Below are 23,309 nucleotides of genomic sequence, written 5' to 3' on the forward strand. Positions count from 1 at the left end.
TTCTAATCATACATTTACCTCAAAAATGCTAATCTAATCATACATTTACCTCAGAAATGCTATTCTAATCATACAGTTACATCAGAAATGCTAATCTAATCATACATTTACCTCAGAAATGCCAATCTTATCATACATTTATATTATAAATGCTAATCTAATCATACATTTACCTCAAAAATGTTAATCTAATCAAAAATTTATCTCGGAAATGCTAGTCTAATCATACATTTACCTCAGCAGTGCTATTCTAATATGATAAACATCTTGTTAATCAGAGTTTTTGTTTTGCAGGGATTGAAGAATGTCACTGTAACTGAAGGAGAGTCCGTGACTTTGGAGTGCCAGATCTCAGGCCAGCCCACACCCGGTATCATGTGGTTTAGAGAAGATTACAGGATTGAAAGTTCCATTGATTTTCAGATTACCTATGAAAGTAGCTTCGCCCGATTGGTGATTCGCGAGGCCTTCGCCGAGGACAGCGGCAGATTCACCTGCACTGCTACCAGTGAAGCTGGAACCGTCAGCACTTCCTGCTTCCTGCTTGTTAAAGGTAAACTTAATTAAAATCTGAATCGAGGTTTAGTTACGTAGCCTTCTATTGTATTTGGTGAAAGCGCTAAGCGCTAATTGCTAATCAGGACAGATTGTTGCCTTTGAGATTCAGATAAACAAAGCTAGAAGTGGAAAATACGGCAAAAATCTTATTTAACATTTTTACTAATACATGATTTTAGCCTTATTTTAGTGATCTGAAGGTGAGTCACTAACCCTGCACTGTGCAGCTTGATTTTAGGGCATGTCGGTGTGTCTTTGCTATCATAACGACGGGAAAAGTACACCTGGCTCAGCTCAAAATGAGCAAAAGGCATTTACTAATTTTCTTAATTAATCATGGGTGTGGTTAATTTTGGGCGTAACGTGAAATAATAAAGGCACATGCTATTTGCACCCGGGTGTATGCAGCAGTGTGTGCTATTTGCACCCGGGTGTACATAGCAGTGTGTGCTATTTGCACCCGGGTGTACATAGCAGTGTAACCCTAGCTAAATTAATCAGAATAAGCAACAAAATACAAAACTTTTTACTTAATAACTAAGATAAGGTTAGATACAAGTTACCTAACTGCCTCAAACTTTAATTCAATCAAATAACTTAAACTGAGATCCACCAAAACACTAGCTTAGTTTATTCGTTTTCAGTCAACAGTGTTCGATAGATAATAATTCTCACACTCTGTCTTAAATATTTATCTTAAAATGTAGAGTTAAATTGAGTGATGGGCCTTTTATACATAAATAATAACCAAATTCTGCTTACCATTTCCTATGGTCTCCGTTTCCCCATCTGTGAATTTGCGCCTTTTCGCTCCCTCGCATTGAGTTCTCTTTCTTTCTTTTTTTTAATTAAGGGGTGAAAATAGCCTTGCTGTGTGGCACGTGCTATTTGCACCCGGGTGCAAATAGACACTCCGAATAAATAAACCAATCAGAGTGTCTCTAGCTCATCATTCTGATCAGGTGAGCTCTGACTTTGGTGGATTGCTATTTTAACGGTGCAGCTACCTGGACGTGTCCAACAAACTCTTCTCAGCAGAGGAAACTGAGCTGCTGGTTCACGCAGATTGCGTCTTCTAAATTCACCTGTGTTGCCAAGATAGCAATGAACGACTGACTGTGGGTGTCTGTCTAGGTTGTATTCAGTCAGTGTAGCTCCTGTGTTTTCCTTTGCGAAGATAGCAATAGACAATAGCATCAAATCAGCTAACTTCATTTACAGACATAGCCCTAAATACTGTACTTTTTGCCTTAAATTCATTGTATTGAGTTGAGATTACTCTATCTTTCATAGATTTTTTTATAAGTTTTAATCAGATTTAACCATTTCTCTATTCCCTGCAGTGTCTGAGGAGATTGAGAGCAGAGAAGAAATTACAGTGGAGAAAACGTAAGTATCATCTTTACAGAAAGCAAAAGAAAATCATTAGAACTCTCATTCACTGTGTTTGGAATTGACCAAATTAACTGTTTTTTTTGTGATTTTTTAGGGCTGTTATTGAGTCTAAAGAATCTCCAGTACCAGAAGCTGCAGAAGCTGCAGAGACTGGAGCCCCTGTTCCTCCTTTCTTCATAAGGAAGCCAGAAACTCAGAAGCTGGTAGAAGGAGGCTGCATCATCTTCACCTGCCAGATTGGAGGAAGCCCCAAACCTCACATCTACTGGAAGAAGAACGGTGTCCCACTCACTACTGGATACAGGTAACTGGTTATTTATCTTATCAATATCTTTATTACTGCAGTTCTTCTTCTCTTGTCAGATTAATTCTAATTCTAATTCTAATTCTAATTCTAATTCTTCTCTTCTCTGCTGAAACTGAGACTCAGTTCTTAATCATGTTAATCTAAAGAGCTAAAGGCTAAAGCTGCTGTTTCCATGTGGGTCAGCCAGACGTCTTCCTGTAGCAGTTTTTTTCTCCAGTTTCTAAGAGTCTTTATTTGAAGGTGTAGAAACAGTTCTCACCGCTCTCTGACTTCTGTATCTGTAATTTCTCTAAAGAAAAGAAAGAACTTCTACTTTTAATAGTTACAGAGTTCTCTGTGTTTTATCTGTTTCTGCAGAATTTAGAAATTCACATTTTTAAGTCCATTTCTAAAGTTGTTTATTTCCATTGCTTTTTAAAAAAAATTATATGATTTTTTTGTTTTATTACAATATACCATTTTTTGTGTGTTTCTACAAGTTTTTTTCAGTTTACTGCTAAATCTAAAACTTTAGTGTATAAAGTAGTAGTAAAATGGTTGTTTACAAAGTTGCAAAAGATAGATAGATAGATAGATAGATAGATAGATAGATAGATAGATAGATAGATCATTTGTTTTCTTTAAAGGCACTTGCAGTTTACTGCACAATTTAGAACACTTTTGTAATTTTTGTACCATTTTTGGTTATTGACCAAAGACCTGAAGAGCTTAAATGGCAAAAAAATAAAATAAAAGTGGAAAAAATGTGTTCTAAAGTTTTAGTGTATAAAGTAGTAGTGAAAGAGTTGTGTTGTAAAGTTGTAAAAACCTTAAACTGTTTGTATTTTTTATTTCTGGACAAATTCTAACCTCTTAAATGTGATTAAATCCTTATCAAATACCTAAAACATGAGTTTTTACAACATGATTTCAGGTGAAATTTGTGCAGAAACTGAGAGAACTGTTGATGTTTCACTTCTTTCTAACAGCATCTCTTGTTTTCTCTAAACCCTCAGATATAGAGTAGCGTATAATAAGGAGACGGGAGACTGTAAACTGGAGATCTCCATGACGTTTGCTGATGATGCCGGAGAATACACCATCTCCGCCAGGAATCAGCACGGAGAACTGTCTGCCTCCACAAACCTGCTGGAGGAAGGTAAGTAACAGACCTGTATATTAGCAGGTTTTATCTGTAAAACAGTAAAATATTCTATAAAGAATCTTCAAAAAGAACTAACTAATAAAATTGATATTAATTTTACAGAGGAATATGAAGCCTACATGAAAACACAAGTGACCTATAAAACAGAAGTGACCGCTGCGGTGGTGCCGGAGCCCCGAGAGGCCGATGTGCCGCCGGTGGTTGTGAGTGAATATGATGTACAGAGGAGGATCGCCCAGCAAGCACAGCTGAGACAGACCTTCCTGTCTGAGAAGGTAAAGATCTTTATTAAATATAATATTTAGGGGTATGTATGTACGTTTTTAATTTTAATCGATTTTTTCTCCCCTATTAAACATCAAAGTACAGATGACAAAATGGTTTAAAACTGGGTTTACCTGTAAAAAATATTATATATAAATATATATATAGTGAATCGAATCAAATTGTGAACTCAGTATTGTAAATCGAATCATGAACTCAGGATCATGAATCAAATTGAATCGAATTGTGAACTTAGTATTGTAAATTGAATCATGAACCCAATATCATGAATCGAATTGTGAACTCAGTATTGTGTATCTAATCGAATCATGAACTCAGTTTTGTGAGTCAAATCGTGAACTCAGGATCATGAATCAAATTGAATCAAATTGTGAACTCAGTATTGTGAATTGAATCGAAGCATGAACTCAGTATTGTAAATTGAATCATGAACTCAAGATCATGAATCGAATCAGGAACTCAGGATCATGAATCAAATAGAATCGTGAACTCAGGATCATGAATCGAACTGTAAACTCAGTATTGTGAATCGATTTAAATCATGAACTCAGTATTGTGAATTAAATCGTGAACTCAGTATCGTTACACCCCTAGTAATGCATTTAATATCTCATGCATGTTTTATTATAATCCTTAAAATATGTAAAACATGAATTGATTTGTATTGATCTGTATTATTATCAGGAATTCCAGATCTCTGCTATCGAGCAGAGAATAATTCAAGAGATTGAGATAAAGATCCTGAAGATTACGTACAGAGAGCTGGTGATTGAAGATGGAGAGGAGATGGTGACTGTAGCCGAACATGAAGCTGTGGGATCTACAATCAGCACCTCCGTCAAAAGCTACAGAATCATGGAGGGGATGGGCGTTACTTTCCACTGCAAGATGGAAGGAAATCCCATACCAAAGGTACTGAATATTATTATTTAATAAAATATATAATGCTGCTTGTCAGATAATTGTGTAAAAATGTAAAATAATTACTCCAGTAAAGTATGGATAACCTACATTTCTACTTAGGTAACGTAACCAGGTATTTGTACTTAGTACTTAGGTTGTGTATTTTGATATTTCTACCATATTAACTATATTAACTTTGTTATAAAGGTGCCAAATGCATATTCCAATAGTGAGGCATTTTAAAAATGTAATAATCTCATAATTTTATGATAAATATGATTTTTTAGTTGAATTGTATATATAAGTCTTTCAGTTGCTAAGCAGGAGGAAAGATCAATAACAATTATATGATTTCATTATTTTCACATTTTACTTTTTTGTCAGATGCATTTCATTGTAATTGTATTATGTGTTTTTTAAAGAAAAAGACATTTAGATGGTTTCCCTTAATTCTGTTTCGTTGTATTATAGCTATTAATATTATTATTATTATTAATATTATTATTTAACATGCTGTATATTTGAAATGTTTGCTCTATGATTTACTGCATGTTTATATCTTTCCTTCTTCTCAGCTCAGTTTGAAACACTGCAGCTCCACATACTTTTATTCTTTAGCAGGACTTTTATTCTAATCCATTTATTTAATTTTTCTTCTTTTAAATATATTGTTTTAATCATGCTTTATTCTTATTTTTTTGTTATTCTTATTTTATTTGACTTCTCTCTCTATTTTCTAGTTTGTAAAGCACTTTACAAATTGGCCGTTGTGTATGAATGGTGCTATATAAATAAATTTGTCTTCTTTTGTCTAAATCTGAATAGATTGCCTGGTTTAAAGACGGTAAGCGCATCAGACACGGAGGCCGGTATCAGATGGAGGTTCTTAAGGACGGTAGAGCCAGTCTGCGTCTGCCCGTGGTCCTGCCTGAAGATGAAGGAGTTTATTCAGCTTTATCCAGTAACATGAAGGGAAACGCGGTCAGCTCTGGAAAACTCTACGTAGAGTCTGCAGCTACTGCTCAACCCTACTATCCACAGGCCGAGGCCGTGAGAAGAGTACAGTACGTCTGCAGTTTTCTTACTTTATAATAATAAGGGATGCATTAGTAATAGTAAATGTAAATTAAATGAATACTTATTAATTGTAGATTAATTCTAAAGTCCTCCAAACTATAAAGAAGAACTTATACAATTATTTAGTAAACCAAAAAGTGTTAAGCAAACCAGAATATGTTTTATATTTTACATTTTCTGTTCTCTGCTGGATTTTCTCAGTCAGTTTTATGAGGTAGAGTCTCCTGGAATTCAGGCTTTCAGTTAACAGCTGTGCTGAACTCATCAAGACTCATTAATTACTTGAATTTCTTGTCTCTTAATGTAAAGTTTGAGAGCATCAGTTAAAGTAAAGTAGTGAAGAGGTAGAGTTACAGGTATACAGTGAATAGTGAATATTTAAGTAATGTTCGAATCCAGATTATGAGAAGCAACAACTACTCAACTAAATAAAGAACAAAAATACATGAAAAAATCTGAAAAGAAGAATTTAAGGATCCCGTAAGTGTAGTCACAAAAAATGACCATCAAAAGTGTTATAATGATGAAATTGGCACTCATCAGGACCGGCAAGTTACCAGCCTCAGACACCACAAGTTAACAGCTCCCCAGATAAGAGCACCTAAAAGCTTCTTCAGAGAGTATTTAGGTTTGTTTAACACTGTTTTTAAGTTACTACATTATTCCTTATGTGTTCCTTCATAATCTGATAGATTACTACACTGTTAATTTACGGTATCATAGGTTCATAGGTTGCCATGACTATATAGAACCCTCAGTGTAATTATGACGATAGTTGAAAGGTCTGAAGAGGCTGGTGTGAGATCATACAGGAGAGAAGTTGTTGGGTTTATGGTAAAACAGGTTGCAGTGCTTGCAGATTGTTTTGTATTTTACTTTATTTAGAATTCATAATTAGAGTAAACATTGATTGACCTTCATTACAAGATGATTACGTACAAAATATAAAAAAATTCACCTCACAAAAATTTAATAATTTCAATATATTTCATAACTTCACATGCCTAGTTGGTATTTGATATAAATAAGTGCTTGTACATTATTTATTTGGCCCTTTAAGTAGCTGAAACTTCTGCGCATCCCTAATCACTTACGTATTAGATAGTGTTTGTGACACCACAGCAGATTTTTTTTTTTTTTTTTATAATTTTATTTCAAATTTTTCCTATTTTCTCCCCAATTTACATGGACAATTACCCAACCCACTCATTAGGACTCCCCCTATCACTAGTAATGCTCCAACACACCAGGAGGGTGAAGACTAACACATGCCTCATCTGATACATGTGAAGTCAGCCACCGCTTCTTTTTGAGCTGCTGCTGATGCTGTAGCATTGCCGAGCAGCATCACAGCGCTAACACTCGGAGGAAAGCACAGAGACTCGGTTTTTATACATCAGCTCACAGACGCCCTGTGCTGCAGACATCACCATAGGAGTGATGTGGGGAGAGAGCGCCATCTACCCACCCGGAGGGAGCAGGGCCAATTGTGCTCCCTCTGAGCGCCGGCAGCTTGATGGTAAAGCTGCATGAGTGGGGTTTGAACCTGCGACCTCCTGCTCATAGTGGCAGGGCTTTAGACCGCTGGACCACTCAGCACCCCCCTCCACAGCAGATTTTATTGAACCGTTTATCTCCTCTCTTTATTTTAGGTCTGAATCTCCGATGTCTGCTCGCTCCACCAGCCTCTCTCCTGGACGTTCTCCCGCCCGTTCAGTCAGCCGTTCCCCCGGACGCTCTCCCGCCCGCCGGCTGGAGGAGACAGACGAGACCCAGCTGGAGAGGCTTTATAAACCTGTGTTTGTTATGAAGCCGTCGTCCTTTAAGTGCTCTGAAGGACAAACCGCCAGATTTGATCTGAAGGTCGTCGGCAGACCCATGCCCGACACTTTCTGGTTCCACAACGGTAATTATATTATATTTAAATAATATTTCCCTGTGTGTGTATTGATTTATATCATTGTGATTTAAGTCTAAAACCTCGCTGTTTCATGTTCAATTTGTTTTTTTACTTTATTTAATAAAGGTCAACAAGTGGTTAATGACTACACCCACAAGATAGTGGTGAAGGAGGACGGAACCCAGTCTCTGATTGTGGTTCCTGCTATGGCTACTGACTCTGGAGAATGGACAGTTGTAGCTCAGAACAGAGCTGGAAAAACTACCGTATCTATGACTCTCACTGTAGAAGGTAACAAGCATTTTCTTTATATACTTTACTTAATATATCAGCAATTCAAGCAAATAATTAAACAATAATACACTCAAAGTTTGTGCTATAACGTTTAATATAGGCCATGCTGTGCTATATAGTAGGAACCTCAAGTGTATTATTGTGATTATACCACAGTTCCATTATCGCTGTTTATTGAACGATTTAAAAAACTCCACCAGATAAAAAAATTCCATTGCTGCTCTGTTTGTAGCTGCGCTGTTTGGTTTGTAAGCGCTGCATCATTGCTAGGTTATCTGTATGTGGCAGAGCTTCGGTTTCAGTGCATTACCGGCTGATAACGGTACTCATAGAACGCCTCTCAGCCAATCACATTATAGGATCAGAACTATCTGTGGTATAATTAAGAAATAATTTGTATTATTTTGTCCTAAATTTATCTCTAAATCACTGTAAACTAACTTCCTATTTGATTTACAGCTAAAGAAAACCTGATTAGACCACAGTTCACCGAAAAGCTGAAGAACGTCAGCGTTAAAGAAGGAACGCTGGTTGAGTTGGCCGTCAAAGCCATTGGAAACCCCATCCCTGATATTGTCTGGCTGAAGAACAGCGACATCATCTCTCCTCACAAGTACCCCCACATTAAGTGAGTACCTTTTATTAAGAATTATCTGTCGTCAAAAGGAAAATTCTTTTTTTGGGTCTGAAAATGATAAGAATAGAGCTGGTGAGATTTTTATCTTTATGTAAGAGGGATTTTGTGTAAATTTTGTCCTAATAAACATGTTTTATATAGAATATAGACCTATTCAATTAAATGGAAAAGGAGGTATATTATGTCCCCTTTAAATTAGCTTCCCTAAAAACAGGGCTTAATTTGCCTTAAATTTCCTAATTTCATCTCCTAAATCCAAAATCAATGTTGGTTTATGTTTGTGTAGACAGATGTAGGAATGTAGGAATAGCTCTATTTTATAAAAAAAAATAAAATCTATGTTAAGCAACAGTTTATCAGAAAATGCAGCGATCACCAGTGTACCGCAAAGTCTATTAAAAAACCTGCTTTAGTTTTGTGTGTATTTGCCATTTTTATTTTAAAAGGTCCCTAAAAAGTCATTAAAAGTCAGATTTAATTTCATTTAATAATCCATGTCAAATGATTTGTTTGTCAAATTTGTACTTTTTAATATTTTATACCAGCTCCTCATTTTTAACTGCTTTGATTACATTGTTTTTATTTATTATCAGGATTGAGGGAACTAAAGGAGAGGCAAATTTCAAGATCCCTCAAACGAGTGGAGCCGATAGTGCGTGGTACACCGCCACGGCTATTAACAAAGCTGGACGAGACACCACCCGCTGTAGAGTCAACGTGGAGGTGGGTTTCACCCAACCCGAACCAGAGAGAAGACTCATTATTCCTAAAGGAACTTACAAAGCTAAGGAGATCGCCGCTCCAGAGTTGGAGCCACTGCACCTCCGTTACGGACAGGATCAGTGGGAGGAAGGAGATCTTTACGATAAAGAGAAGCAGCAGAAACCTCACTTTAAAAAGAAGCTGACTTCAGTCAGACTGAAGCGTTTCGGCGCTGTTCACTTTGAATGTAGACTGACCCCTATTGGTGACCCAACGATGATCGTTGAGTGGTTGCACGATGGGAAACCTCTGGAAGCGGCGAACAGACTTCGTATGGTCAATGAGTTTGGATACTGCGGTCTTGATTACGAAGTCGCTTATGCCAGAGACAGTGGTGTCATCACCTGCAGAGCCACCAATAAGTTTGGTGTTGACCAGACCTCCGCTACTCTGATTGTGAAGGATGAGAAGAGTCTCGTCGAGGAAAGTCAATTACCCGAAGGTAGAAGAGGTCAGAGAATCGATGAAATTGAGCGAATCGCCCATGAGGGAGGTCCTTCAGGAGTTACAGGAGATGAAGTGACTGAGAAGACTAAACCGGAGATCGTCTTGCTTCCAGAACCCATCAGAGTTCTAGAAGGAGAAACGGCGAAATACCGTTGCAGAGTAACCGGTTACCCAACACCCAAGGTTAACTGGTACCTCAACGGACAACTTATTCGCAAAAGCAAAAGATTTAGACTTCTTTACGACGGAATTCACTACGTCGAGATCGTCGATTGCAAATCCTACGATTCAGGAGACGTGAGAGTCTTGGCCGAGAACCCCGAGGGTACCGCCGAGTACACAGTGAAGCTGGAGATCAAACAGAGGGAGGACTTCAGGACAGTCCTGCGACGTGCCCCCGAAATAAAGGCTCCTGAAGGTCCAGGTCCCGAGCACGGAAGAGTAACCTTCGACGTTGTTAAAGTGGACAAGGCCGCCGAATCGACCCAAGCCAAGGAGGTGGTGAAACTGAAGCGAGCCGAAAGAGTCGTCCACGAGAAGTCGACGGAAGAGACGGAGGAATTGCGAAGCAAGTTCAAGCGCAGAACGGAAGAGGGCTACTACGAGGCCATCTCTTCCGTAGAGTTCAAATCCCGTAGGAAGGACGAGTCTTATGAAGACATGTTGAGGAAGAGGAAGGAGGAGCTTCTTCACTGGACCAAAGAGTTAACTGAGGCCGAAAAGAAGAAGCTGGAGGAAGAAGGCAAACTTACCATTCCCACCATCAGACCTGAGAAAGTCACCCTCTCACCCAGCATGGAGGCGCCAAGGATCTTGGAGCGAATTCAAAGCCAGACCGTAGCCCTGGGCGATGAGGTGCACTTCCGCTGCAGAGTCGTCGGAAAACCAGATCCAGAGTGCCAGTGGTTCAAGAACGGCATCTTACTGGAAAAATCGGATCGAGTTTACTGGTATTGGCCTGAAGACCACGTCTGTGAACTGGTTGTTAGAGACGTCTCCGCCGAAGACTCCGCTAGCATCATGGTAAAAGCCATTAACATTGCGGGAGAGACCTCGAGCCACGCCTTCTTGTTGGTGCAAAGTACGTATACATATATATATATATTTTTTAATTTTTCAGAATAACTATAAACTATAAATGAATGAACAATAATTTAATTATTGTTTTAAAATGTTTCCAGGCAAGCAAGTTGTAAGCTTTACACAGGAAGTAGAGGACGCCTATGCCAAAGAGAAGGACACCATGGTGACCTTTGAATGTGAGACGAATGAGCCGTTTGTCAAAGTGAAATGGCTGAAGAACAACGCCGAGATTTTCTCTGGAGACAAGTACAGGATGCACTCCGACAGAAAAGTGCACTTCCTGTCCGTGCTGATCATAGGCATGAGTGACGAGGCTGAGTACACCTGTGCTGTCGTTGAGGACGACCACATCAGAACGTCTGCTAGACTTCATGTTGAAGGTACATGTTTATGATCGTTTGACTAAACAAATAAATAAAGTTTACATTTTTCTGATCAGAATATTAAACAACACGCTTGTCTTCTAGGTGCACCACTGGAGATGGTGAAGAACCTGGAAAATATCGAAGTACCCGAGACGTACGCTGGAGAGTTTGAGTGTGAACTCTCCCGAGAGGATGCTGAGGGAACCTGGTACTTTGAGAATAAAGAGATCACTCCCAGCCTCAAATACGTCGTATCTTCACGCCGCGGTCGCCATAGCCTGTCTGTAAAGGACGTGAAGAAAGAGGACCAAGGAAAATACACTTTCCAAGTGGGCAATATGAAGACAAGCGCCACCCTGAAGATGAAATGTAAGTTACATACAATATATAACTATTATATATGCACTGTTATAATTTAGATTTGAGTGATGAAGTTGTCTGTTTGTAAAAGCAGCAGTGAACACTAGGTATCGGAAGTTGGTATCTGTGTAAAATATTTCACTTCTACTCATAAAAGTGATAAAACTGCATCCGGACTGCAATTGAAAAAACAGGAGGACCAGTGAGTTTTTAGGCTTTTTTTCTCGGTCACATGACCTCATCACAGAGTTCAGTAGCTCCTCCATTTCCACTCGCTGTTGTGTTTTTTTTAACGTGGCTCTCCGTGGAAACCGTGGCTCGCCCAAAATGTAATTACGGTGCGCGGCAGTGGACAAATAGCTATTTTATTATTAAAGGCGAGGAGACGAAACTCAGAGGTGTGCGTCCGGACGGGACTAAAATTACCTGAGGAGCACGGAGTTCAGAGAAAAACAGTAAATAATTCAGACTGTAATTTTCTCAGATGATGTCTGAGAAAAACACGTATATGATCGCTCTGAACGGGAATAAAATCACAGAGGATAAAAACCCCCATAAAAGAGAGAATTACCCAGAACCCTCTGAGAAACTAATCCTCTCCAGATGGATAGGGCTTAATATTATTATTTAGTTTAGTTCAATCATTTACATTTTTATAATTGTGGTTATTTTAGTCTTTTTTTAACTGTGCTTAAATTTTATTATTCTACGTATTTATCTCTTTTTTTATTGCTCTACATTTTAGCCTGTTTGCATATTCTTTTATTTTAAATTATTTTATTTTCTCTTAATTAAATCTTGTTTGCTTGTGTTTATAATTTAAACTTAAATTTCAATCCCTTTAACTTTATCTAAGCTCGGCTACATTGAAAATGAGGGATACCCTCAATGTATCTACTGAGTGAAAATAAAGGTTGATTGATTGATTGATTGATTAAGAGTATGTAAGCATGGTGTCAGGTCTAATATTGATACCAATATCAGTATTCATGCACCCATAAATATTAAAAAGCATGAGTAACGTCTTGTAGTAACAATATTGACAATACTCCTCTCTCTTTTCTGGTTACAGTGCGTCCAGTTACTCTGATGCAAGGCCTCTCTGATCTGAGCATCTGTGAGGGAGATATCGCCCAGCTGGAGGTTCGATTCTCTCAGGAGAACGTCGAGGGAACCTGGATGAAGAACGGTCAGCCCATCTCGGCTACCGATAGAATTCACATCGTAATCGATAAACTCGTACACAAGCTGCTGATCGAAAACGTGGTGAAGGACGACGCAGCGGCGTACTCCTTTGTTGTTCCCGTTCAGGACATTTCTACCACTGGAAAACTGTCTGTACAGAGTAAGTCTTTTATAAAACTTGTTTTAGATGTTTAAAATATTATTTTAACCCCTATTTTAATCCCTATTATGTTCATTTGTCAGGAACAGCAGTGATGTACCTGGGTTAATTTGACTTGGTGCATGTTTAATTATCCAAAAGATAAAAAAGATGTCTGAAACAAAAAAAAAAGTTAATATAACTCAATATTTAGTGCAATGTAGTTCCTTACCTCTAACAGGTAATGCCTAAATTTTGGATAATTCACTCGTTTTTTTTTTTTTCCATAAAAAAACAACATTTTTTTTAATGTTTCACTATTTTATTACTTTTAAAAGATCAACAAAGTATAAAACACAATAGTTTTACATACAGTAACATTAAAACATAACACTGCAATTTTGTTTTTATTTTAGTTTTTGTGATTTTTGCAGGGGGTGGTTGTTGAATGTATGTAAGATTTTTCTTACATTTTTATATTATATGTTGATTAATTACACTAATTAAGGCAAGGAGAATTTTTTGACCCAGAACACAACAGGAGGGTTAAATAAAATTACGTTCTGATTAATATATCAAATATTTTTTCCTGCTTTTCCCACAGCGATCAGCATCGTGTCTCCTCTGAAGGACGTCAGCACAGTGGAGGGCACTAAGGCTGTTCTCGAGGCGAAGATCTCGGCTGTGGACGTCCGATCGGTGAAATGGTATCAGAACGATAAGCTGCTGAGCGCGAGTGAGCGGGTTCAGATGGTGGCTAAAGGATCGAAGCAGCGTTTGGTGCTGAAGAGGACCTTCGCTTCTGATGAAGGACAGTATAAACTGGCTGTTGGAAAAGTGGACACATCTTGCAAACTTTCTGTTGAGAGTAAGTGCTTTTATAGTGAGCAGCATATGTACTGTATTTTTTTGCACTATAAGGCGCAACAGATTATATTATATAATATATATGATATATAGCGCACCATCAATAAATGTCTATTTTCATACATAAGGAGCACAGGATGATTAGATATTATTATGCAACACTAGTAAGGAACAGAGGTTTCGCAATGTTTCCCTTTTTAAAATATTTTAAAATATATTTTAAAAATACCATAAAAACAAATTGAGACAAAAGTAAAAAAAATGATAAAATAAGTAAAAAGCTAATAGTAAAAGTAAAGTAAAATGTTAAGAATGATAAGAAATGATTAAATGAATAATACGACTAAAAACAATAATGAAAATATAAAACATTAGAATAAAAAAATAAAAGTAATAATAAATAAATTAATTAATAAATAAATAAGAAAAAGATAAACTAATAAAAAAAAATCATTAGAAACAATCACAGGCTTTCTGATTGTGATTAGAAACTAAAACAAAACTGTTTATTCGGAGTTTAGTTATTCCGTTTATTTACAGAAAGCTTAGATTTTCAGATTACCTCTAAAGCTGGAGCATGAGCATTAGTATTAGCGGCTAACCACTAACTAGGTAATGCTAATGGTGCTCCAGCAGTGCTAGCTGAGGTTAGAAGCAGGCTACAGGCTAATATATTCACCTCTGAACGGTGAAAGAGCTAGCGCTTAGCGCTGTGGTTAGCGGCTAATGCTAACGCTGCTCCAGTCTGGGTGCTGGAGAACTAAACTGAAACTCCTGTATAACTCTGTACTTCAGCAGAGTGACTTTACTGCTCCTTAATACCTGACTGATAGAATTCATACATAAGGAGCACCGGATTATAAGGAGCTCTGATGATTTTTATTAAAGGAACATTAAAGGACTTTTAAGTGCATCTTATAGTGCAATAAATACGCTAACACTTTTTATTATTATTCTTAAATAAGAGTAGGTGTCCCAATACTTTATTACATATACAGTAGGGCATCTCTTGCATCTGTAAATGTGAATACAGGGTTCATACGGTCATGAAAAACCTGGAAAAGTCATGGAATTTAAAAAATAGCAAATACAAAGCAAAAATGAAAAAAAAAAAACAAGAAAGTTTTGTAAAAGTCATGGAAATTTGGTCTGCAAATCTCTGTGTTTCTGTTTATCGATGGAGAATTTTTTTTGAGCCTACAAAATACGTCAGCTCAGAGTAATTCAGTAATTTAGTTCTACACAGGATCTGACACACATTTTATTATTAAATAATGTGTTTCAGATTTATTTAAGGCCTACTAGAATCAGTTTTAATTATAGTTTTAGTTGATTTTTGTTTTTATTGTCCATGTCTACACTGTTTTAAAAATCATATGCTCATAAATAATTGCCTTGAAATGAAAAAATAATGGAAATGTATTGGTTAAAATATAGTTTGAACCCTGTGAATATAACTCTATAACCCTTTTCTTTATTCAGAGGTCAGCATCGTGAAGCACATGGAGGATCAGGTTTGTACCGAGACCCAGAACGTCACCTTCGAGGTGGAGTTATCTCACGCCGGGATCGACGCCTACTGGACCTTTAAAAACCAGCCTCTTAAAGCTGGTCCTCAGTATAAGATCGAGTCCAAGGGCAAGATCTACACTCTCACCGTCGTCAACGTCATGAAGGACGAGGAGGGGCCTTACGCTTTCGCAGCCGGAGAGAAAACCTCAAGCGCTAAACTTACTGTATCAGGTAAATTACTATTCTTTAGATTTATTGTGAGTAAAATATGGGACTATGAGATTTACAAATAATTAATTGGGGTTGTACTGCTTTTCTTTTCTTCTACAGGTGGTGCCATAAACAGACCCCTGCAGGATTTAACCGTTGCAGAGTCCCAGACTGCCGTCCTTGAGTGTGAGGTGGCGAACCCCACTGCTGAGGGGAAGTGGCTTAAAGACGGTCAACCCGTGGACTTCAACGAGAACGTCAGGAGTGAACAGGACGGGGCCGTGAGACGCCTCGTCATCGTGATCACCAGACCACAGGACATTGGAGAGTACACCTACCAGGTGGCAAACTCCAAAACATCAGCCAACCTGAAAGTTGAAGGTACGTTTAATTTCAGTGTCTGTGCAAAGTTTCAGGCATTTGTACAAATATCAGTTTTAAATGTTCTTATATGGGCAATAGAGCTGTGCTGTATTGTATTGTATGCAATAATATCGCCAGTAGCAGTTCCTGATAAGTCCCTTTTTCTTTTAAATATTTTAAATCGAGTTGTCCTGCGTGTCCTGGCACGCCCATTCCTGCAGCATATTAATATATTCATTCTAAAAACAGAGACAGAGTGATCTGGTAGGTTTGTTGGATGAAACTGCTCTCTAGATTTTGACAAAAACACAGAAATTCACACAATTTACTATTTATTTACACTTCCAAATCCCCAAATCCCCCAAATTTATGGACTATTGCTTTAAATAATTCCCTTGTTTTTTTTAATCGTCTTTTTTTTATTATTATTCGAGTCACGTATTTTAAATAATGCTCATTCCACAGCTTTTGACGTGGAAATGTAGAATTTTGCAGAATCTTAGAGACTATATTGATTTACAGATATATTTACTTTTACAGTTGCTTAAGCTTTTTTGGAACAACAGAGGTTTTTACGTTTTTTAGGACAGCTAGAGAGGGAGAGTCAGCGGATATATTCACATTTACAGTTTTTTAGATGTATAAAAACTTTTTTCTATGTTATTATACGCTGTTTTTCCAAGCCAACTTTTAAAGTTCGTTTACACACTTTCTCCCCTCTTTAACTTACGCTGTATAGTTTTTTATTTGTCTTAATAGTGTCTGTACTGTTCTGTAATGAATAATTAGCAAAGTAGGACTGTTATATTTCAGTGTAATTTCAATCTGTTTACTGTTTACAGCACTGATTAATTGTAGATTAAAGCTAAAAGCTTACAACTTTTGCATTCCTTTCTTGTTTTTTTGTTTTTATAGCTGTAAAAGTGAAGAAAACACTGAAGAACCAGACCGTCACCGAGACCCAGGAGGCCGTGTTCAGTCTAGAACTCACCCATTTGGATGTGAAAGGATCCCAGTGGATTAAGAACGGAGTGGAGATTGTCCCGAGTGATAAATATGAGATCACAGTAGAGGGCTCTGTTCACTCTTTAAAGATCAAAAACTGCAACACTCAGGATGAGTCTGTTTATGGATTTAAGCTGGGAAAACTCTCCGCTAATGCCAGACTCAACGTCGAGAGTAAGTATTCAACCCCCAAACTCATCCCTACTGCTCTGTTTCTTATTTTACATTAATAGTGTCAAATAAAACTCTGTAATTGTTTTTTATAATAGTATATATATTTTTTGCTTCGATAAAAATATTCTGTTTACATTCCAAAGCCACAATATTGGCCGGAGATCTTAGAAAACCTTTTCTCTTCTACAGCTTGGAGGGATGAAAAAAAAAAAAAAAAAATATATATATATATATATATATACACATATTAACATTCTCTATATAGATACATGTATACATACCTATGTACCTGCACATGCATAAACACTTATATACATATATAAATATACACAAATATACATAAATACACAACATAGCACACTATAATGTCAGTTCCAGGTTTATTATCAATTGTTTTTACCTTTTCTTACATAAATTAGTGTTTAATTTTAGCTTTGCTGTTATTTTCTCCATAATTTAAACCTTTTTAAATATTTTTGTCCATTGATTTTCAATGGAGGATAAAGGTTGATACCAATATAATATAATAATATTATAATAATATAAGTGCAGAATATAGTGATAAAGTATATATTTATTAAACGAACAAGATAAATCAAAACAGTAAACAAAACGCGGGTAACGCAAAAAAACTCAGAACTAAGAAAACTATTAACTTAATAACTGGGTAACTTAATAAATAAAACACAGAATAACTATAATAACACTAGAAACATATACTTAACAAACTTTGTAAACTAACTAAGATATCAAAACAGACCTGGATTCAGGGACCACAGAACACAAAACTAGAGTACACAGAAGACAAAGATACAAAAACTGCACATTCAAACAGAGGGGCTTAAATACATGAGGAGAGTGAGAAACACCTGGGCTTGGATGACGAGCGGGCGGGGTTACAGACAAGACACAGGTGAGAACACTAATTGCTAGGGCAGGGCTGGGGCGGAGCTAGGGCGGAGACAGGTACAAAAACACAACAGAACCACATGGCTGGGAAACACATGACAGGTAAACAGAGGGGCAGGAGCACAAGAGACCAAATAAGGGAGAAACAGAAGACAGACATGGGCTAAACTGTGACATCCTGGACAAAGACAAGGGGGTAAAATATTAGAAATTTCCTCTAAAACCCTTTTTAACACTGCTTTAAATTTTTCTCAGCTATTAAAATCGTGAAGAAGCCTAAGGACGTGACCTCGTTGTTGGGAGACACCGCCTCCTTCGAGCTGAGTCTCTCCCACGATGATATCCCAGTTAAATGGATGTTCAAAGGCCAAGAGCTGAAGCCGAGCGCCAACGTGCAGATATTCTCCGAGAGGAAAGCTCACAAGCTGGTGATCTCTAACGTTGAAGAGAGCATGGCAGGAGAATACACCGCTACTGTAGGACATCTGCAGTGCAGCGCATTCTTACACGTGGAATGTAAGTAATTTTTCTATATACATACACACAGCTCTGGAAAAAATTAAGAGAGCGCTTAAAACAAGCTAAACTGAACTGCTTGAATTTTTGCACCAGGAGTAAAGCAGCATAAAGTTATCCAAAAGCAGTGTGTAAGACTGGTGGAGGAGGAGAACATGATGCCAAGATGCATGAAAAAAACTGTGATTAAAAACCAACCAGGATTATTCCACCAAATATTGATTATTTCTGAACTCTTAAAACTTTATGAATATGAACTTGTTTTCTTTGCATTATTTGAGGTCTGAAAGTTCTGCATCTTTTTTTGTTATTTCAGTCATTTCTCATTTTCTGTAAATAAATGCTCTAAATGAGAATATTTTTATTTGTAATTTGGGAGAAATGTTGTCTGTAGTTTATAGAATAAAACAACAATGTTCATTTTACTCAAACATAAACCTATAAATAGCAAAATCAGAGAAACTGATTCAGAAACTGAAGTGCTCTTCATTTTTTCCAAAGTTGTATATATACATATTTTAGGGGTTAGACGATTAGTAGATCAGTAGAGGATGTGAATCTCTATGTTATATTCAGAGTCTGAGGTTTGATTATAAAGCGATTATCAATCTTTACCTTTAAATCTTCTATACAGGATTTCTTTTTTTTCCTCATTGCATGCATGACTAGTTGGTACTTTTACAATAGAGAATCTGTAATAAACCAAAAAATCCCACATTTTAATAGTCTCTTTGTCACTATTTCTATTTACATAAAAAAGCATAGTTTAGATTAGAACAGAAATCTAGGATTGATATTTTTGTAATAGCTCTTTTAGGCCACAATAATTCTGGTTCTTGAACTGGTTCCGTTCAGGCTTGTAAGAACCTTGGTGCTTTTTAGCGAACCAGCTCACGTTTGCACCAGTTTTAGTGGAATCGTGGATACGTCACATAATACGTCATCAAACGAGGAAGTTGCACAATGGCTCAGATTGTACGTTTCAGCTGGAAACTGGTACTTTTTGGTTTCCAGAACCAGTTTTTTGGTGCTAATGTGCCATTATAGCTTTCAGCTTCAATTACTTCTACAATTTGAGGGTGATTTTTCGTCTTTTATCTAGTCGATAGTATATTTTCATACCATATACCTCAAATATATAAACTCTATATTTTTAAACCATTTCAACATGCATACATATTAATTTCCTGCATTATTGATCTCTCCAGCTCTGAGGGTCACCAAACCCATGAAGAACGTTGAGGTTCCAGAGACTCAGGTGGCCACGTTCGAGTGTGAAGTCTCTCACTTTAACGTCCCGTCCACCTGGCTGAAGAACGGAGTCGAGATCGAGATGAGCGAGAAGTTCAGGATCGTGGTTCAGGGTAAACTCCACCAGCTGAAGATCATGAACACCAGCCGAGATGATGCTGCAGAATACACCTTTATCTGTGGAAATGACAGAGTTTCCGCTACGCTGACCGTTAGCCGTAAGTATTTTTTATCATCATCTAATACAGTAGTTCCCCAATAATTACAGTTATTAACAACTAGGGCTTTAAGATATTACTCACCCACCGGCCTGTCATCAACTTTCAGCGAGTAATCCAGCTTTGAGAAACAGTTTGCTGTTTCGCTAACATCCTAACACTGTCGAGGCCTGCTGCTGTATCTGTTAGCATCATGTGAGTCAGGCTGTTAGCATTATGGATAACACACTCTTTTAGGCTTCATAATAAGAGTCTCTGTAAATAACTAACATAGAATAAAGGTCATCCAGTTTTTTTTTTTTGTTTATTTGACTTTTTACTTTAAGTAAACCTTTGATCAAAATGTGGTCAATTATCAAAATTATGTTAACATTGGATCTCGAATTAAGATATATTTGAGTAATCTAGGATTTTCAAAAAAAAAATAACATCTAGCATGTGGCCATCTTTCCTAATTCTTTAGGCAAATTTTTAGGCGGATTTTAAAAGTACATTAAACTGTCTAAACAATAGTTTAGACGATTAAAACGATTACTGACTAAGTTCACTACATTCAAGCTGAGCACAAAGGGCAGAACACTGTAGACTATGGGTTAGCTATATTGTATCGTACACAATAATATTGTCAAAATTTTTGACACATAAAAAAAATACATCAATCAGGCTGCTCTAAACTCCAATTCCCAGCATGCACTTACACCGGACCTTCCTGCTTGACTCTGCTAATCATGTGACGCTACCGTGTTCACACTCCCCCAGCTTCTGATTGCTCACACCTGGTCTGTTTTAGTATAAATACCCCTCTGTTTCTTTAGCTCTTCACAGAGTATTGAATCTAGTTTGCTACTACGATGCATTTCTTTTGTTGTTTTCCTTTGTTACCGACCCGTTTTGTGTTTTTTTGACTACTCTCTTTAATATAAATAGTATATTTGGTATCTGCGAGTGTCTGTTCTTGGTTTGGACCGCATGAGACTGTAATATAAATATTGGGAATATCATTCAACTCTACTAAAACCTTCAGTCTGTACCGAGATATTAAAACGATTCTGTTTGTTTTTTCTTCTTTTTTAAAGCTATTCTGATCACATCGATGCTAAAAGACCTCAACGCTCAGGAGAAGGACACCATCACCTTCGAGGTGACCGTAAACTACGAGGGAATCACCTACAAGTGGCTGAAGAACGGCGTGGAGATCAGATCTACAGACCGATGCCAGACCCGCTCTCGACAGCTCTCTCACTCTCTCACCATCCGAAACGTTCACTTCGGGGACAGTGCCGAGTACAAGTTCGTAGCTGGATCTGCTCAGACTTCAGCTAATCTCTTTGTGGAGGGTATGTTCTTTAAACAAGTCAAACTTTATTTGGTAACTTAATTTTATTTGAAAGGCACCTAAATAGGATATAATAATGCATTTAAAAGCAATTCTTTGAGATTGTATTGGTAAAATATGCAGAAATGTTAAATATCTTATTTAAAACACAACAATATACATAATGATGTTTGTCAGCATACTTAAGGTAACATTAGTGTTTTTTGATGTTGTATTTAATGTTGCATGTTATACCTTTACTAAAAAGTATCTCAATACTTTGTCATTAAAAACTGCACAAAATCCCAATCAGCATCTTGTATAACACAAAAATCTCACCTTATCTTCTTCTCAGCTTAATAACTCTAAAGCTACAGTTTGTAAAATCTGCAGTATCATCACTCTCTGTGAAAATCCATGATTAAGTTTTCAGTTCTGAAGTTTAATCCAGTGTCTGAGGAGAGCTCTGTGTCGTCTCTGAGTTTCCCCACGGTTGTGTTTATGTTTACATAATAAACATAATGTTTGTTTATTAACACATGAGCTTCTTCTACACAGTGTTTAGAATCATTGATTCCAATATGCACTCTATTCCTGAACTGATTCAATCACCACACAGATCACAGATCAGTTTTTTTTGGTTGGGATTGGCTCTTCAGACAAGGTTAACTATCAAAGATATTCCATAAACTTATGATATGATGAATATAATGTTATTATTATTAAAAAAAAAAAAAAATTTAGTTTTATGTTTGATTATCTATCATTATATTAATTTCTGATGTTTTAGGCTTTTGCCATAGAATTGTTTCTGTATCGTATTCAGATGTTTAGACAGATATCGTATTGAAAGTTATAAAGATTTCTCATTTGATTATGATGTAATATTTCCCTTGGATCATGCTCTCGTTCTCCAGCTCGCGTCATTGAATTCACAAAACACATCAAGGACATTAAAGTTACTGAGAAGAAGAAGGCCATCTTTGAGTGTGAGCTCTCTGAGCCTAATGTTCAGGTGACCTGGATGAAAGATGGGCAGGAACTGGAAAGATCTGAAAGGTGAGGAAACGTTTAATTCATTTAAATTCAAATTTACATAAATATATATTTTTTATCTTTTGCTTTCTGCTTCTGTGCCAGTTATTTTAATATATATATATATTTTTTTTTATCATGTTTTATTCATTCTTTATTCTTATTTTTTATTTGCATTTTTATTTTTATTTCCAATTCATTGTACATGTGGTCTAAATCATGTTTGAATCATTCATGCTTTATTCTTATTTCATTTTATTTATTTCCATTTTTTTGGTATTCATTTTTTTTATTGCCTTGTTTTGCCTTGTAATTGGACCAATTATCCTTAATCTCTCTTTGTTTTTTTTTATTATTTCTTTAGGTTTAAAGTTTCCACAGATAAGTACATCCAGCGCTTGATGATTCAGACGGTTCGCATGTCCGACGCCGGCGAGTACTCGGTAGTCGCCGGATCGAGTGTTTCTAAAGCTCATCTGACGGTGGAGGGGAAGGACGTCCGCATTACCGAACCTGTGGAGAAAGAAATCACGGTAAAAATCAGCATAGAAATATATTTCTCAGACATCGTGACGTTAATAACAGTGAAATGTATTTAATAATGTGTATTATTGCGTGTTTTTCTGCAGGTGCTTGAGAAACAGAGGGCGACTCTGGAGTTTGAGGTGAACGAGGACGATATTGAGGGCCGCTGGTTGAGGAACGGAGTTGAAATTCAGTTTACTGTAGACCAGCGCTTTAATTACGTCATCATCAGGAAGATTCATCGCCTCACCATCACTGAAACCTACAGGAGCGATGCTGGAGAGTATACGTTCATCGCCGGGAAGAACAGGAGCATTTTAACTCTACACGTCAACAGTAAGCCTTCATTTAATATATACTTTATATATATATATATATATTGTATGTCTGTGAATATATGGAAGCTGTGTTTCTTTGTTTATATTCCTGTTTTAAATGTGGAGTTATTTGATTTTGACTGTCTGCAGATATTGAGTCCCAGTGTAATACTTATTATTCAATTATTATTGAAACGTTCATTATTATTATCAAAACAAACAATTTCTATCACAAATTTAAGGAGTCCTAA

At 36.9% G+C, this 23,309-nt stretch overlaps 1 protein-coding gene across 1 annotated transcript in view; it reads left to right on the forward strand.

The window, feature by feature from the left end:
* The window catches only part of ttn.2 (titin, tandem duplicate 2), a 285,809-nt gene that overhangs the window by 16,426 nt on the left and 246,074 nt on the right, over window positions 1–23,309 (forward strand). Inside the window, exons 13-36 of the mRNA XM_049484655.1 lie at window positions 295–553; window positions 1,902–1,947; window positions 2,048–2,257; window positions 3,256–3,398; window positions 3,507–3,679; window positions 4,374–4,601; window positions 5,418–5,656; window positions 7,322–7,575; window positions 7,696–7,860; window positions 8,323–8,491; window positions 9,094–10,790; window positions 10,891–11,172; window positions 11,260–11,526; window positions 12,590–12,862; window positions 13,446–13,709; window positions 15,191–15,451; window positions 15,551–15,811; window positions 16,709–16,972; window positions 18,137–18,397; window positions 19,606–19,866; window positions 20,943–21,203; window positions 22,099–22,240; window positions 22,581–22,749; window positions 22,846–23,077. Of these exons, the coding sequence (XP_049340612.1) occupies window positions 295–553; window positions 1,902–1,947; window positions 2,048–2,257; window positions 3,256–3,398; window positions 3,507–3,679; window positions 4,374–4,601; window positions 5,418–5,656; window positions 7,322–7,575; window positions 7,696–7,860; window positions 8,323–8,491; window positions 9,094–10,790; window positions 10,891–11,172; window positions 11,260–11,526; window positions 12,590–12,862; window positions 13,446–13,709; window positions 15,191–15,451; window positions 15,551–15,811; window positions 16,709–16,972; window positions 18,137–18,397; window positions 19,606–19,866; window positions 20,943–21,203; window positions 22,099–22,240; window positions 22,581–22,749; window positions 22,846–23,077 (6,781 nt within the window). The remainder of the gene's footprint in view (window positions 1–294; window positions 554–1,901; window positions 1,948–2,047; window positions 2,258–3,255; window positions 3,399–3,506; window positions 3,680–4,373; window positions 4,602–5,417; window positions 5,657–7,321; window positions 7,576–7,695; window positions 7,861–8,322; window positions 8,492–9,093; window positions 10,791–10,890; window positions 11,173–11,259; window positions 11,527–12,589; window positions 12,863–13,445; window positions 13,710–15,190; window positions 15,452–15,550; window positions 15,812–16,708; window positions 16,973–18,136; window positions 18,398–19,605; window positions 19,867–20,942; window positions 21,204–22,098; window positions 22,241–22,580; window positions 22,750–22,845; window positions 23,078–23,309) is intronic.

This window comes from Astyanax mexicanus, chromosome 11, assembly GCF_023375975.1.
Source record: "Astyanax mexicanus isolate ESR-SI-001 chromosome 11, AstMex3_surface, whole genome shotgun sequence".
NCBI lineage: Eukaryota > Metazoa > Chordata > Actinopteri > Characiformes > Acestrorhamphidae > Astyanax > Astyanax mexicanus.